The 17,162-nt window shown below is 47.4% G+C and overlaps 2 protein-coding genes across 5 annotated transcripts in view; one reads left to right on the forward strand and one right to left on the reverse strand.

Annotated features, from left to right (window-relative positions):
• The window catches only part of ARMH3 (armadillo like helical domain containing 3), a 125,213-nt gene extending 112,036 nt beyond the window's left edge, over nt 1-13,177 (reverse strand). The window contains exons 1-8 of one of the 4 annotated variants that reach the window (XM_041460983.1): nt 13,050-13,177; nt 5,913-6,024; nt 5,390-5,446; nt 5,118-5,264; nt 3,223-3,330; nt 2,292-2,384; nt 1,348-1,422; nt 611-697 (exon numbers count right to left, since the gene is read on the reverse strand). In XM_041460983.1, coding sequence (XP_041316917.1) covers nt 611-697; nt 1,348-1,422; nt 2,292-2,384; nt 3,223-3,330; nt 5,118-5,264; nt 5,390-5,446; nt 5,913-6,014 — 669 coding nt within the window. In that variant the 5' untranslated portion in view covers nt 6,015-6,024; nt 13,050-13,177. Of the gene's footprint in view, nt 1-610; nt 698-1,347; nt 1,423-2,291; nt 2,385-3,222; nt 3,331-5,117; nt 5,265-5,389; nt 5,447-5,912; nt 6,025-9,069; nt 9,182-12,272; nt 12,295-12,442; nt 12,888-13,049 lie in introns of those variants that run through there. The other 3 variants (XM_041460981.1, XM_041460985.1, XM_041460984.1) reach the window with 3 other exon arrangements.
• On the forward strand, nt 13,129-17,121 carry HPS6 (HPS6 biogenesis of lysosomal organelles complex 2 subunit 3). The gene is made up of 2 exons (XM_041460980.1): nt 13,129-13,276; nt 13,544-17,121. Exon 2 carries the CDS (start codon nt 13,545-13,547, stop codon nt 15,990-15,992), a length of 2,448 nt encoding a protein of 815 aa, XP_041316914.1. The 5' UTR covers nt 13,129-13,276; nt 13,544; the 3' UTR covers nt 15,993-17,121.
• The last annotated feature ends 41 nt before the right edge of the window (nt 17,122-17,162 follow it).

The following is a 17,162-nucleotide window of genomic DNA, read 5'->3' on the forward strand; positions in this document are numbered from 1 at the left end:
CAGGAAAAATGGGAATATACCATAAACATAAAAAGAATGATGAATAAAGTTCCTCAAAGAGGAATCCATCAAAGAGCGAGAGAGAGACTTCTCTTGGAACTACTAGCTGTGATGTTTCAGTTCATTCTTTGGTCACAGCTCCACCATCTCTTCTGGGGATCTGTGCTCTTTCAGTCAGCTACTCAGGTCCTGAATCACAAATTCAGTCTGAAGCCCAGGATGACTGACAGCTCATTTTACTTTGGAGATTATGTATAGCCACACAGTCACACACAAACTGAGGCAGACATGTGGTTTGGCACAACAGCAACTCTTCCAAAAGGACCTTCCTCAGACTATTTCCACAAAGAAAATGCAAATTCTCTAGGTAGTTTCTTTCATGCCGGCACAGAAGGAGCTGTAGGAGTATCACACACATTTGATTGTACACATCCATCAGAGACAGACACAGGGAGCATCACCAGGGCTGCCTTGCAAAGCTTCTCCTGCTCCACGCTGATGCCCTGATGCTACAGTGTGCACTGCTCAGAATTGTACTGTGTGCTGCCTTCATAATCCAGAGGCCACCCTAAATTAATAAAGTAGAGAGAAGTGATGTTTCTACACCTACCTCATACTTTCTGTAGTTGACCAGCAAGGCCAGAAGGACAACAGCATCATACCCATGTTCCCTGCGACTAAGAGGGTTGGACAGGATCTGGAATAAACAATCACACTGTTCTGTTAGGCCTCCTTCAGGAAGCTTGCAGTGACTCAGAGTATACCCATGAAATGTATGTGTAAGAGCAAATTATGTCCTATCTGAAAGAGGATATTTAGGGTGAAGGGAGTGTCACTGCCTCAAGGAAGTTCTGCACACAGAGAAGCTTATTTATCACAGAAAGGATGCACACAGGCTTTCAGGGCATAAAGGGAAAATATATTTCACAACAGCACTGTATATTATCTTATCATAAACTGTGCAAGTGTCCTGGTTTTCTCCAAGGCTCAGTTCCACTGAAAAAAGTATAATGTATCCAAGAGCAGAAAAAAATATATCCACACTACCTTCTGAAAAACAGTTTCTCCAGTAAAGGAATTCTGTGTGAAAATAGCCCAGAAATCTGTTCAGATTCTAACTGTGTAGAAATGTCTCAAGTGAAAATACTTTAAATAGTCAGTAGCGACTAAACACAGCAGACTAGAGTAAAGGGGAGGGAACATTACAAAATATATGTATGACTGAGCTATGAATGAAGTAACAACAGTGCCAGTGAACTACACTGCATTGAAAAAGCTGAAAAGCAAACACACTACTGGAAGTTCTCACTACGGAAGAGTCCCCACAGCAGAAGGAAGAACCCTTACCTGTAAAATAGCTTCAAATATGCTGTTAATCATCACATACTCCAGGATGGTGTTCTGGCTAATGTTATCTGTCACCTGAGTACAAACACAAGTTTAAAAAGCTCATCCAAAACCTCCACCAGTGCTGTAGCTGCCTCTGGCACACATTGGGAACAGGAGAGTTCTGCTTCCAGATGGACACGTTTATCCAGAATCTCACACTTTGCAAGTCAAGGTGTGACTAGCAATAGAGCTAAACATGAAGTAAAAGAAATCTGTCCTGACTGCCAGCCCTTCCTCTGCCAGGAAACACCACCCACGGACTAAGAGCTCCCCCATTCCTCCACACGTCGGTATTTTACACAGCTGCCTGAATGACAGCAGCCATCAGCTGTTGCAGGCTCTACAAGGAGGCAGAGAATGAAAAACAGGGCACATATGCTTCACTGAGAACATTCCCATCATGAAGAGGGCAATGAAGAGTTCCACCACTCTCAATTATCTCTTATCACAGTCAAAACAATTCACAGTTGACCATCTCCAAAAGCTGATGAGTGGTAATTTATTACAACTTCCTCGTTCTTCACATCCTCACCACTCTGGTCTACTCCACACTTTCTGTCTTCCCTCAACCCTTCTCCCTTCCTTTCCATTTATCTGGGACTTCTTTGGTATCTTTTTCCTTAAAAAAACCCACAGCTGTGAATCCAACTGATACGTCCTCCTGCCTCTCCCCTTTAGCCCCAGTTGGCACCTATCCTACAGGATGAAAAGCGCTAGTCTGCGTTGGCATCACAGTTGGAGTCATCACGCATATTCTGGACTGACGCGGGCTCTCATTCACCATTTCTTTCCCCTTCTTAAGCTTCACACTGCAGCACTCTGCTCAAGTTTTGAAACAGTTCCATCCCTCAGATGTGGCTCATATAAGCCCTTAAGTTATTATACAGCTGTTAATTACTTACTGTCACCAAGCAGAGAAGTAGCTTCAGACACAAGCTTTTGAGGCTTTCAGAACCTTCTGCACAGAGGAGGGAGTCCAAGCTCTCCATGAGATTCTAAAGAACAACAGTCACATTATTGAAAAGTAGTCTTAAATTACTTGAAATGTTTTGATATAAAGCCTTCTGGAAGATTCAAGTAGCAAAGCACCAATATAAAGCCATGTTATTCCAGAATCAATAACAGAGCCATTACTACTGCTACACAGGCCATATTCATACTATTGCTTTTCAACACTATTTGTGTTAACTAAGCTTAATGACTACTGGTAGAACATCATTATCATTTTCCATGAGTTTTCTCTAGATGCAGCAGCACAGCTCCAATTAACAATACATATATAAGTTATGATTAAAAATTTGATAGGCAAACTACAACTTAATGTTTTCCACAAATATACTACAGATTGTATAGAGAAGAAAAACTGCTACTCTTGTGGAGAGATGAAAGATACAACAAGAATTCAGCTTCATCACTGGTTACTTTGTCATTTCCCAAACTCAACAGAACATCAAGTAAGTTTAAAACAGTACATGTGCTGATGGAGTGTGAGAACCCAGAGTATGACTCTGAGATAAAGAAAAAGATGTGAGGTTCAATACTAGGTGGTGATCACCCGTGACAGCCTTTTCTGGCTTTAAGGTTTCTCAACAACACTGACTACACAGAGTGGAACTAAAGAAAAAGAACGTGCTCTGTTATATTACTAACCAACCCAGGGACCCCAAATGTCTGTGCTACTGGCAGGTACAGAACTTCAGGATAGCTATTTTTAGTAAGTGGCTCAAATATTTCCCCCAAAAGCTGCTGCCTGGTAGACACACCCATGTACACTCACTGCCCTTGCAACACAACTGCTGTGCAAACTGCTTCTCTGCACTGCCAGGGCCTCACCTTCATACACAGCTCTGCCTTGTCAAAACCCACAAGCATGTTGATGATGTCAAACCCAGAAGTGGATTTGTTCTTCTGATGGACACCCCGAATCAATGCACACAAAGTCTGCAAAGGGAAAAACCAGAAGGTAAGATGTAAGGCAACACCTCCAACTCAATAGCAAAACCCACTGCATGATCCCCTCCTAGCACTGGCAGATCCTGAAATTAATACCACCAGCCTGGAAGCCATACATTTTGTCTGACCTCTCCTCCAGCTCTGGCATTTCTAAAAGGGATCTTGGATGCTGAAAATTCATAAAAATTGGAGAAGAATATATTTGTCCATATTTTTCTTGTTTGAGCACAAATTTCTGTTTGGTTACCACACTGCTATACCAGTTTGGACCAATAAACTGTATCTTTGTCAACAAGAAGAACCAATCTTCCCACCAAAAAAAAAAAGGCTCCAAGTCTATCAGGCAGCTTAATTACTGCTTCATTCCAAGTTCTTGAAGATACGCAGGTATCAGCACACTATGCTTCCAGCAGACTCCCTGGAAAATGTATGGGCAGCAAATTACTCATTTGTCCTAAGAGACAGAAATGTCTGGGGTGACTTTTGTCATCAGGCACTTCTCAGTCCTGTGAAGAAGGGAATGAGCAGGAATACAACCACCGTACTTTTAGATTCCAGCTTAAATTCACCAGTTGGAGGTAACTAGTTTCATGTGTAAAGCTGGAGACAAAACAGACCTGATGGAATTAGCAGACCTCTAGAACCACACAAAAGCAAAAATGTAAGGTAGACATCCTTTTTTTGGTTACTGTCAGAAACAGATACTGGGCTAAACACACCTTTAGTCATCCTGCTGATTCTCAAAAAAAGGATTGCTTAAATAAGTTTTGGCTTCAGGATTTCCACATTAACATAGTCTGATTAAGGGAACACTCTCCCAATTTGAGCTCAGGATGTGTTACCTGGTTCCTATTTACATGCACACAGCAGGATTCTTGTGACCTGCCCTAAGTTCTTCCAGGAGTCTGCATACAAGTTTAAGAATTCGGGGCTGGTCTAAGCTGTCTATGTAGCTATAACTACAATTTTAGTACCACACTTTCAAACTAATTCCAAAAACAACAATAAAACAATGCAAGATTGTACAGAGATGTAATATTCCGTTTCAAATCAACTTTTCCCAATCCAAAGTCTCCTACAGATGACTTCTTCAAACCTGAATTTCATATCATGTACTCCTACAGCTGAAATGCATTCTGCATACTCCTCAAACAAATGCATTCACCAAACTGTGAGAATCAGCTTGTGAACTAGTAACACCAAATATCAAAACTGAGGAGGGGAGTCTCCCACAGAGATACAGATACAGAACAGCAGAGCTTTGGTAAGGAACAACCTGAACAAAAATGGCTATGAATTCTGAGTGATAATTCTTCACAGCTTCCAATTAGGAAGTGTCCAGCTGAGGCAATTTCCTGCATAAATTTCACACTAACTTCTCCAGAGCTTTATTTCTTTTTTGACCCACAAGGAAATTGAAAAAGGCAGCTGAAATAAGGGAGAAGAGGTGAAAGTAAAACACAAAGCTACACAGCCTAAGTACTTTTGAGACCCCAAACCAACAGCCTGCAATGTGATCAAGCCCCTTTGATTGCCCATTGCCATCCACTTCATCCTCCATCATCAGATCCTCTTGAATTCTGAGACCGTCTATTGCTGTGCCAAGAGTAAAGAGACTATGAATGTTTGGAACCTCCACAGACAACAAGTAGCAACTGTCCTGCAAACATCACTTCTCAGTAACAAAGAAACAAGCCCAAGGTGATTGATACCAGCAACAAATACGTGGCCTCCTCAGAAGCAGAAAGACAGCGTTCCCTCTCCCAGTGTGGTACCTGTAATGCATTCACCACTCTGATTGGGTGCTCCTCACCCAGGGCCTGGATGCAGTGCTGAAACAAGCAGTTGATGTTATCTTTTATCTTCATTAATTCTTCCCCATCCAGAGCCTCCAGCTTGCCTTCTAGATACTCCAGGTTGACCTGTCAGGTTAAGAAGCAGTTCATGCACATTATACCATCACCAACACCTTAGAAACAGAAGTCCTTGCACAGACAGCCTGCCACTTTGTAGGCAGAACAGCAACAGGATGTCCACATTCTGTTACCTTCATGAGAAACAGCTCCTCCCAAAACCTAGGGTTGCATTTACTGGGGTCCTCTGTCTGTAAGGAAAAGAAACAGGCATGAGGGCAAAGAACTCATTCAGGCAGAATTTAAAGAAAGTCTTTATCATGGGTAGCTCAGAGTCAGCATCACCTGCCAGATGACCAAGAGGTCTCAAAGTGCAGAATTCTTGCTACAGAGATTCCCAAAAAAAAGAAGGACCAAGAGAAGCAGCTCTCAATTGGGATGCCTCTGTTTATTTTCTGAATTGTTATTTGAGAAATACTGGGAAAGCCATGACTTCCCATAGATGATATGGTTCTGGTAGGCAACAGGACATGGAGACATTTTGGAAGAGAGCAGAATACAGAGTTCTGCAGGACAACAGGAGAGCCTGGAGCATGTGCCTACACTGTGCAGGCCTTACCTTGAGGAAAGAAATCCACTGGAAAAAAACCTTCGGCATAAATTAACCAAGAAAATTTAACACAACACTTTAGAAAAAAGAGATGCTCAACTGCTTACCGTAAAAATTTCATCATACATCAACACCACTTTCTCTTTCAATGGCTTCTTGGAGGCTGAAGATTTCCGGAGCAGCCCACCTTTCTTCTCTGTTTGGGCCATGCTGGATACCCTGAAGGTAAGAACAGACAAAAGAGCTCAGAAAACTTGAACTTTTCTTCAAGGCATATCTGGCCTGCCTCAACCATGAAAGATTTTTTTCACTGTGCTGAAATACTAACAGTCTTTCACAAGCTGTAAGTAGGGGCATTTATAACTATACCAGATAAGAAATCAGATCAAAGGACCCATCTACTTCTACATCCCATTTCAAAGACATGCAGAAGTCCACACACAGGCAGAAACAGAATAAGCTCCTTATGGATAAATTTTGATTCTTCTCTATTAGAAACTGATTCATTATCCAGATCAATGCAGTTTACATTTAGAAAAGTATGTATTTTTTTAATCTCACTGGAGGAATTTTGATACTTGATATAAAACAGGTACCCAGTCTTTTTTGATGCTGGTTAAGCCTCAAAGGCATCTGGTGACAAGAAGCTCCTGAAACTATTTGAAAGTCTTCTCTTTTCTGTTTAATTTGCTGCCTACCAAAGCACTTTAAATTCTGCTTTTTGTACTCTGAAGTGGCATCCAACACAGGGAAGACCTCCATAAAGCACTCCTGCCACCCTTGTTCACACCTACCTCTGCACCTTAGCATCCTTGTCTGGGCCAGCTGCTCTGCAAATTAAGCCAGATAGGAACCCCAACCTCAAAAGCATCCCATGTGGTTCAGTTTTGGGAGGAGGATGCAAGACAGAGGACAGGCTTCAGAGGGATATTTTTTAAACCAAATTAATTTCATGATCCATTTGACAGCAAAGGGTTTTCTAAAACCACAAAGAAGTTTTACTATCATTAACTGGTGTCTTGCTGATTATACTATTAAAAAAAAAAAAAAAAGGAATATCCTTATTACAAAATGAGCTATTACACAAAGTAATGTGGTCCTGAGCCTTCTGTGAGAGACAACCTATTCCAGGGGCTGAGTCAGAATACACAACTTGCCACATATTCTCAACCTCATGTGTGATGCTACCGAGTGCAGCACTACTCTGACCTCGCAAATACACATTCATCTGCAATCACAGATTTTCCTGGCAAGCATCACAGCTTTAGCACTGTTCTAACCTCCTCCATCATCGCAGCATGTCAGAAGTACAGAGCAGAAAGGGAATGCCATCCCTTCTCAAATCCCTGAGCTCCCAGACTTTCTCCCATACCTCCAAAGGTAATTATACACACGGCAACAGCATCCCACACACAGAGCCTTGACTAAAGTCATGCTCCAGGAAAGCACGGGCAGGCTCTTGTGGTAGCTGCACTCAGCCATCATAAACTATACACAGAGGGGTAAGTTCACCATTCCAGTTAAGGACCCCAGAGCTTTCTGAGCTGGCAGCTATGGAGATAGCTTTGGATGTAGCCTCAATCCCAGACTGCCTGAACGCCCTCCTACAGGTTTAGACCTGTCTTTCCCTCAAAGACCAAGTTCCATCAACTACTGAATACCAGTTCCGTATCTCCCTTACATTCTTTCCACTGCAGACAATTTTGTAGCTGACTTATAACTATGCTCTCAACTAGGACTCTCAGACTTCCAGAGTTAGTTATTCAAATATCCATCCCTTTAGCCATAAATCTTGGTTCTAAGAGGCAGAAAAACATTTTCAGGCCTGGAAAAACAATTCTGCTGCAAAAGACCCTGCCCCAGGTGCAAAGGAAAGGAGCTTTGCCAGGATGGGAAAGGGTAGGAGAGAGAGCAGCAGATCTCACACCTGAAAAGCCAACATTTACACAGGCAGAAAGGTGTTGTTTTCCCACTAGAAAGGGAACCAGCTGGCTGGTTATGGGCTGGGGTGAGAGTGGAAAGAGTCCTGAGACACTCTGACAGAAGAAAGTTTAAGTTTAGCAACGACTGCACCATAACCTTCTTTTGGTAAAGACCAAAATTATTCCCATAACCTAGTAGGTCTATGCATCCAACTAAGATGGAAGAAGGTTTCCAACTAACAAACAAAAAAAGAAAACATTCAATCATCTTGATAGCTTCTCTTTTGGCGACTTTGCATTATTTTTAAACTGTCGAGGGAAATAAGACATAATTCTAATTAGAAACACAACTGGAAACACTGAGAAATCTATTACAAACCAAATCAAGAGTGATGTCACTTTTAGCCTAGGAACACAAATCTTGGGTAAGATTGCACAAAACAATTTTCCTAGTACAGTTGTAAGTTTCTGAACCTAAAACAGCTGCCAGCCCCAGCATACAAACACATCCATCAGTGTGGTTCTAATTGAATTACAGCTAACGAATCCCCATGTCAAAACTAATAAACTAACTCTCGGTGCTTCTAGGTCAGCATTCTCACATCAAACGTGTACGTGAATGGGAGGGGATCAATAAGCTCTACTTAGTCCCTGGATTTTCAGAGCTGTATTTTAACCCTTCTCTACATTTCCAGAAAGATGGAAAAATCGAAATACATCAAGATATAAAGAATGAGCACCAGAAGGATCACATGATCATGTGAAAATTCTAGTCTCTGTCAAAATGGGTCTTAGGATTCACATTCTCTCAACCAAAGATGCGCAGAGCACATACAAAGACAACTGCTAGAGGCAAGGATTAAATAATGTTCCTGTTTAAAATTTGCTATTCTACAAATGAGCATATGGAGGAGCAAAGAGAAAAACATAAACCATGCCTCTCATGCCAACGCTTTATTAGGCTGTGTTTGTTTCATGACCTATGATAATCAGGTCACACAAATGGTTTTTTCTTTTCACTTTATGCAATTACATTTTCTAGATGTCAAAAAGACAAACAGAAAACTGTGTTTTGCTAATGGAGACCTTCTACACAGCTGCAGAAAACAACAGTTAAATGCACAAAACATTTATAAATAAGTTGCAGAGGTGTCAAATTGTCGTGATGCCCTGACAGCTTATGAAAACAACAAAACTAATGATAATTAACAATTTTCCTTTAAACACCACATTTAAAAGGCATCGGTGCATTTTCCACATTTTACGTTCAAATGGATAATTTATTCTGTCAATAAGTCATTCCCATTAACACATGTTGCTAAGTGAATCCTGCTGTACTCACTGACTGCACAGGAGAACTGCCCCTCAGGGCCACAAGAAGCACACACATGGGGATTTTTAGAACAACAAATACTTTGCTGTGCAGCAGAAGATCCAAGATGCTTCATCTGGAACTAAAAAGAAAACTTGACAGAGCACAAGTCTTGGCATCTCAAAGGCAGGAAGATAAAAGCCATGGCAGACACGAGTTCAGGCAGACTCTTGCTTTATCTCTCATCAACCCCAGGATCAGCTGATCCAGTCAGGAAGAGATGAGCACATCCAACCATGCACCTCCTTTCTGTTTCACTCCAGAACTCATAACAGAGATTCCAACCAAACATATGACATTCCAATGAACACAGCTCTGTTAGCTTTTTGTTAGAGTAGCCACAGGGAAAATGAACCTGGTATTTTGAGTTTGAGATTTACTCAGACTTGTGCACACTGAGAAATGCTACACAATGCTCCACATTGTCACTCAGCTCCTGTACAGACTTATTAGTATTCCACAGACTGTCTTTTAACAGCAAAAATACTGTCAAGAGGATAACACTAATGCACATCTACACCATAATGACATCAGGATCCAAAACTTGTAACTTGTGTAATCTTCCATGCAGCCCATCAAGCACAGCACTTTGCATTCAATTGCCTTGGCTAACAAAGTTTTCAAGATTATAAATGCACATACACAACCCCCACACGCAACCAAACTTGAATAAGTGCATTTTTTTCAGTGTGGACCCCTCACAAAATATACTATAACACTTCTTGGCTAGACAAAAAGAATATAGATTATGCAAAATTGTATTTTCACATATGACTTACTTGGCAAACCATTTATTCACTACCTGGAAAAGGCTGTGCAAATGATGTGATCTGTATTAGTTTGTTAACGTCAAAGCCCTGAACTCAGTAAATTTTATAAAGACTCTGAATAAGAACTAAGATACTTCTGCTTTTGGAATCCAATGTCCCTTGACTTGTCAGAGCTACTAAGATTGGACTCACCTGTTCAAACATTTCAAAGCCAGCAATTGCCTCCTCCCTCCCTGAGTGTATGCACCTGGGGCTCAGTGTGATCATGCTTTGCCTTTCAAGGTGTTCTGCAGGTACATCACTCAGGATTAAAGGAAAGTTGTTCAAAAACTGCCTCCATCATGCAAGAGGGTGAGATAAACCCCCGTCTAAAAGTTAACTCACAGCTTCTAAAGCACAGTGTGTTAAGCTAAGCACTCATTAAATACTTCAGTGAAGTACCAGGAAAAACTTGCACTTAATCCATGTGATGAATCTGCAGAGTAAATACTGGACCTGAACAACAGGCAGTTACAACACAGGTCCCAGCACTCATCCATCGCTGGAAGCAACACACAACCTGCACCCAGCACAAGAATTTATGAATCCCAGTGCACAGGCAGTGCCTGGACCCAGTTCCAGCTCCTCTGTTAAAACCCCCAGGACCACCCATCAGCAGCCCACTATCAAAAACAAAGAGAGCAAGAACACATAGGGCTTTTTTCAAGGCTTTAGAAACCATCACGGCCAAATTTCTGCCACAAGCCCTTCTGCAGTTTATTCTCCACAAACTCTTGCATTGGCAGTTACAGATTGTGCAAGTACATCCACACTGCTTTTATGCTCCTTCCATTGCTTACAACTTCATTTGAATATTGTCCATTGGAATAAAAACTGCTCGAACTCTGCTTTCCTCTACAACTGTAAGGTGCTCAACCCACCAACAAGGGAAACAGTAAGACAAAGCCAAAGCATACAAGCTTTGGATCCAGGCTGCAGAATTTCCAGGTGCCTTCAGGCAGTACATAATGAGAAACATATTCTGAAGGCGTGCTGGTGACAAAAAACCCATAGAGATCCTACTTTTCCTGCAGTACAAAGCAACAACCTCCAGCACAGCCACAGTATATATATTTTTACTAGGAATTCCTTCTATCCCACTCAGAGCAGTCTACATACTTCTACACAGTGCAATCTAAAGTTACACCATTTATGACCCATTTTTTACCTCTTGAAAAAATAGAAAAGCAGCTTCCTAATGCAAACACAGCCACATGCTACTTCTTCCATTGCACCTGCTTTAGCAATGATATAAAAGAGTAACATTTGAGCTACGATTTTACACTTCATGCATAACTGCATTTAATTTCTATATATCCAGTTAAAATAACACCCAATCCATCAACTTCACACCACCAACTAGCTACGCTTCTTCCTGTCAAGTCCGTCCAGACAAGCACTGCATGCTTCCACCAGCATCTGTTCATGCCATTTTCATACAACGTAATTTTTTCATTTCACCCCACTTTCTCTCTGTATTCCTGGCTACCACGACCAGCTCTCATGTCACAAAATGATTTTGGGTTTTCACTTTTCAAGCACTTTAGAATCCATCCCACATAGTTTATCATTAAATATTCTGCACTGCCTTTACACTCCCACCTAAAAGCTCATGTCTCCTGCAGACTTTTTCAAATGCCTTCCTTCTGAAGAAAAACACTCCCCCTGCAACCTTCCCCTGCCCTTTTCCCATGGCTTCAGCTGGTGGTGTGGATCCAAAGCCCATGCTGAATACAGTGCAGCTGCATGATCTCGGCTCTGACTTCTGAAGTAGCTGCTATGCTCTAAGAAGCTGCACAGTAAAGTCATACCAAGATAAGAAAGGTGGAGCTGCAGAGTGGGTAAAATTTTTGAGATACAGACCATCAGCAGCGCAAGCACTCAGGAGTTAAAATGCAAACATGAAAAGGTGTAAGTTCAAAAAAAAAAAAATCAAAAATAGGGAGCCAGAATATAGCAACTCAGCAACTCTGAGCAGCAGAGGCTGATCCTTCCCCTCCCAAGGGATGTGTGCATGGCTGCCTGGTGTGTTAGCTGGGGGAGGGAGCAGATGAATGCTTAGCCCAGCAGCCCATTAAAGCCTGGCTGTTCCTTTTGTGCATGCTAGCCAATGACTGTTTAACTTTTTTACCCTGTATGTACCCTGCCCACAGTATCTCTTTGCAGACAGCAGAAGTGCCATAAATGACACAGTGGATCAACCTATTATCACTGGAAAGCCACACTGTTGTCCTTTCCTCCCCTCGAAATCTCTCTTCTACATTTTTGTCACATTTCCTACTAGAGCTCATACAGCTGGTGAACTGCAATCACCACGTATTGCAACGATTCAAATTATCTCATTGCTTTGCATATTCCACCCACCCGCTCACGCTAATTGGCTCTCAGCATACATTCGGATTACAGTCTCTGCTGATGAACAAACTTTGTTACAGCCACATACGCAACAGGGTTTGACCGAGGCCGCAGCTCGCTCATGCAGCAAGTGCCTGTGCCTTCAGCATAATAAACGCTGCAAGCTCCCACTGCTTTACCACTGTTGCTGCTCCCCTTTGCTTTGCCCGGACAAGTGTTCGGAGAAGGGTGAGGTGAACCAGACAAGGGAATGATCAGCGAACGCTCGTTCTTTTCCTCGCAGTTATCTCGAGCCCAAACCACCGGCGGCCGGGGACGGTGCGGCCCACGAGCAGCGGAGGGCTGGGCTGCGGCAGGCCCCGGGGCCTCCTCGGGCCGGCACCGGGGCACCGCGGCGCTACCGGCGGGCCATGAGAAGCACCTCCCTCTGCACGGGCTGCGTGCGGCCGCTCCCGCAGCTAACCGGGGTGGGCACAGCGAGCGGCCCTGGAACGGGGTGCCGGTACCCAGCGAGGCCCCTCGCGGCGGGGAGCGCACCAGCCCCGCGGGGCCCCCGGTGCGGCGGAGCCCCCGGTGCCGGAGGGGCAGCGGGGGCGCGCCCGGCCCCGCGGGCGGGGTCCCGCGTTCCCCNNNNCACACCGCGCAGGCGCCGCGCGTGCGCCCGCCGGTTCCCCGCGCGGCCGCGGCTCCCGCAGGCGGGGCGGGCCGGGCAGGCTCCTCCCCGGGCCGGCCGGAGTTTGGCTCGGCTCGCCCCGCGGCGACTGACACACGCACGGACACACGCACCCCGGTAACAAATGGCCCCGCCGTCTGCGGGGACCCGCGGGTCGCCCTCGGGACGCGGCCCCGTAGCCCACTCCGCACCGGCGGCGGAAGTAGGAGCGGGACGGCCCGCGGCGGCGCGGAGCGGCTCCGCCCGGAAACCCGCGGCCCCGTGACTGCGCAGCGCTGAGCGGAGCTGCCACTGGCCCGGGCCCGGCCCCGGCCCCGGTCGCCAGTCGCCGCCGTGGCAGGTGGGTCCCGGCGGGAGGGGGCCCGGCGTGTGCCCGGGGCAGCGCGGAGTTCCCTCGGGCGGAGCGGGGAGCTCCGGGTGCGGCCGGTCGCTGGGAGTTGCTGCTGCGGAACCGGCTCTCCGCGGGGGGAAGGCGTCCGTGGGGCCTCCTAGAGAGCCGAGGGAGCAGGGTGCCGGGGAGCAGGGTGTGGCGGGGCTCCGGGAGGGGACGGAGTGGCGGCTGTGGCTCCGTGCCCCAGCTCGCCCTGCCGCACGCTGTCGCTGACAGGATGAAGCTGCGGCAGGTCTCCGACTTGAGTGACTTCAGCCGAGGCCACTGGCTGCGGGAGTTGCTGTGCCGCGGAGAGGAGCCCAGCCACGTCCAGTCCAGCCCCGACGGGCAGCATCTCCTGCTCCTGCAGAAGAGCCGGCCGCCCACCCTGCCGCGGGTGGTGGCCTTCCAGCGCCACAGCATCGCTGGAGCCGACCTGGAGAGGAGCTGGCAGCCGCCCCAACCAGCCCCTGTGGGACTGCTCTTCCTGCAGAGCCCTGTGGTACCGGACTCCTGGGTACTGGCCGTGGTGTGGGAACACGGCCGGACCGAGGTCTGGCACTTTGTGGTGGCCGTGGGCTGGCAGCTGCTGCAGACCCTGGAGCTGTGCCAGGGTGCCCGGGCACGAGTCGTCTCCGTGTGCAGCCAGGGAGCCAGCCTGGTGTGGTGTGAGGAGAGGCCGCCGCTGGGTGCTCACTCGGACATGAGCAAGTGTGCCTTCAGGTTCTGTGTGTGTGCCCGTGCTCTGGAGGTGGGGGAGCAAGGCGTGCGGCTGGGCACTGCGAGGATAGTCCTGCACAACAGCCCCGAGTACCAGGTCCTGGCCTCTCCCCAACATGTCTTCCTAGTGCCTGCTGCTGCCGGCTTTGCCACCACTTCCAAATTCCTCCTCATCTGGCATCCAGAGAAGGCAGAGTTCACCATCACAGCCCCCTCTGCAGGCTTCATCCACAGCAAGGTGCTGCGCTCCAGCAGCGAGTCAGACTTCAAGAAGCTCCTGCTGGGTTCTGTGGGCCTTCTCTCAGGTTTTGTGCCTCTGGACATTCACACCTCCGCTGTGTCCAACAGTGGGGGTCTGCTGCTGGTGAGCACAAAGGGTTCTGTGAGTATCGTGGAGCCAGATGGGACACAGAGGCATATATTTGACCTGGAGGGCGGGCCCCTGGCCCACAGGAGTCTTGTCCAGCTGAAGACTTTCGGCAGCATCCTGGCCTGTGTGCTGGCTGGAGTACTGTACCTTGTCGACCAGAACAGTGGAAGGCTTGTAGAAAAGGAAGTCCTGAGCATGAAGGAGGTGCATTTCCTGGAGTCCCAAGGAGAGGAGGACGGTATCCAGCTCCTCAGTCAGAGTGGCATCTACAGCTTTAGCTTTTCCAAACCTGAGGACAGCAGCAGGCCTGAGCCATGCCTGGTGGAGATGGTGTTTGAGGAGGCCTGCAGATATTATCAGAGGAGGAGCCTCAGCAGCTCCAAGCTGACGGTGGAGAAGTTGAAGAAAGGTGGTACGTTCCAGGCTCCTGTGGTCCTCGCTGCCATCCTGCAGCATAGCCTCTACCAGAAGCAGAAGCCAGCCCGAAACCTACAAGACACTTACGCCAAGCTGTTGAATGCAGTGAGCCGGGAGCTGCAGAGCTACATGAGCCTGGAGCTCCTCAAGACTTGCGTGGTATGTGCCCCAGAGAGTGAGGTGGAAAGCTACTGCAAGGAGCTGGTGGAGCAGGAGGTCAGCCGCATTCTGCAGTCTGACATGGACAAAGACAACTTGGCCTATCTGAACTCTGTCTTTGCCTCCTTCCCCAAGGCTGCCTGGAAGGCCACAAGGAGCTGCCTGCAGCTGCAGCAGAATGGGGATGGCCTCTTGGTAGCCAGGGCCACCCCAGAGGTATGGAAGAAGGTCCTGTGTCAGCCACAGCTGGAGGAGGTGGGTCAGAATGGGATGGTCCCACTCTTTGAGCTCATTTGCAGCTCCTTCCTGATGTTCAAACCCAAGTGGTTGCCCAGCTTTGTGGAGCTGACCCAGCAGTACGTTAGCAGCTCTTGGTCATACAGCAGCAAGGAGGGCCCAGAGGGCCGGGTACCACTGTACAAGAGAGCACTGGGAGTGCTGGCCCGAAAGAACAAACACGGCAAGGCAGATGACGAGATGGAGCTGGAACTGCTGCTCTGCAGCAAGAGGCCTAAGGCCGTGCTGCAAGCTCTGCATCTTCTCATCCATCTGAAGCAGTGGCAGAGGGTGGTGGAGGTGGCAGAGAAGTTCTCCAAACTCAGCCCCTTGCTTAACAAGGAGATATTCATCACGCTGCTGGCTGAGTTTGCCCGGCACCGGGAGCTGGACCCTTACCTGGACAGGCTGTGGCCGCTGTGCCCTGCTGAGCTCACCGCCTCAGACATCCTCACCATGGTCCTGCAGCACCTCCCTCATTCCCAGGAGGACCCAGTGCCCTTCTCCAGCAAGGGGAACCAGCTGACTGTGGGCTTGCTTAAGCCACTGCTGCAAAGGGTTGTGCAGCGTCCCAGTGTCCAGGACGAGATGTACTCAGATGCCCTGCAGAGCAGCACCTTCCCCCCTCCCACCCCACCCCGAGAGCACAAAATCCCCTCAAAAGCAGTAGCTGATGATGTTCCTCAGCCATCTATGGCAAGGACTTCCTCACCCTCAGCACTGCTACAGGATGACAGTGTGTGAAGGGGGAAGGACAATGTTATCCCAAGCCCTGGGTGCACAAGGAAGGGAAATCCTACCTGTGTTGGCAATACGGAAGCCTGCTCCTTTCTGAAGCATCCCTGCAGCATCTCAAAGAGCCTGTTGGGTGGCTGAGGTTGGGGGATCTCTGAGCCAGGGCAGGCTTTCTGGTTACTCCTAGCAAGTGCAATTGTGTGTGTGCCAGTGGAGGAGCAAATGCCAGGTGCATTTGCAGATGAAAACACTGGCTGCACTACAAAACTACAGAACTGCTCCCTGCCCAAAGCACTTTGTTTTCAGTTTGTTTGGCTCCTTTCTAGCTCCACTTCTACTTCCCTGATCCTCTGGTACTGGTGGTGGAGTGGTAGGCAGTATACAGTCTTTCCCCACCCCATTCTCTGTTCAGTGAGCTCGGTGGTACCTCCAAGCTCTGCCTGTGAGAAACAGGGCATGTTTCCTGCAGCTGGGTCACTGAGTCCTGCTGCTCTTGGCTCACTCAGATGCTAAATGCCAGTGTGGCACAGCTCAATGGCACTGGGGTCCCAGTACACACGCTGGCAGTTGCAGCACTCCACACATTGTCTCGCCACAACTCCTCTGGGATCAGTCCTGTAGCTGTGACTGATTGCAGCTACTTAGCTGAAAAGAGCAGCCTAATTCCCTTATCTCTCTGTCCCAGACAGTACCCATACTCTGCTGAGCTGAGACACTTGCACCAGGCTATGAGAGCTTGGGGCTGGTCCTGCCTTTCCCTTTCCTTTGTGGGAGCTTAGATTATGCTGCAGGACACCCAAGCCCTCTGTTCCCATCTCCTCTACCTTTGCCCTTTGCATACAAAGGGGCTTTGTCAGGGTTGTCTGGCTCATATTGTGCCTCTGTTTGCAAAATCAATGTAACTTGAGAGCAGTTTTTGCAGGAAGATTCAGGTTCCAGCCTCTCAGGTGCCCAGTGCCTGGCCCCATCCACCAGGAGGGAGACCCTTGCTGTGGCTTTGCCCTTGCATTCTGGGCTCTGGTGTAAAGGAGCTGTTGCCTTGTTGGGCTGCGGGACATTCACCTGCATTAATCCTCTTGAGAGTGGTCTTAAGTGTGGAAGACAGACTCCTTTTAAAAATAAAGGTTCCTAAAGCACTGCTGAGGTGGTGGTGGATGTTATGAGGGTACACACCCTCAG

The sequence above is a fragment of the Pyrgilauda ruficollis genome, unplaced genomic scaffold, assembly GCF_017590135.1.
Source record: "Pyrgilauda ruficollis isolate IOZ18807 unplaced genomic scaffold, ASM1759013v1 scaffold15, whole genome shotgun sequence".
Taxonomy (NCBI): domain Eukaryota; kingdom Metazoa; phylum Chordata; class Aves; order Passeriformes; family Passeridae; genus Pyrgilauda; species Pyrgilauda ruficollis.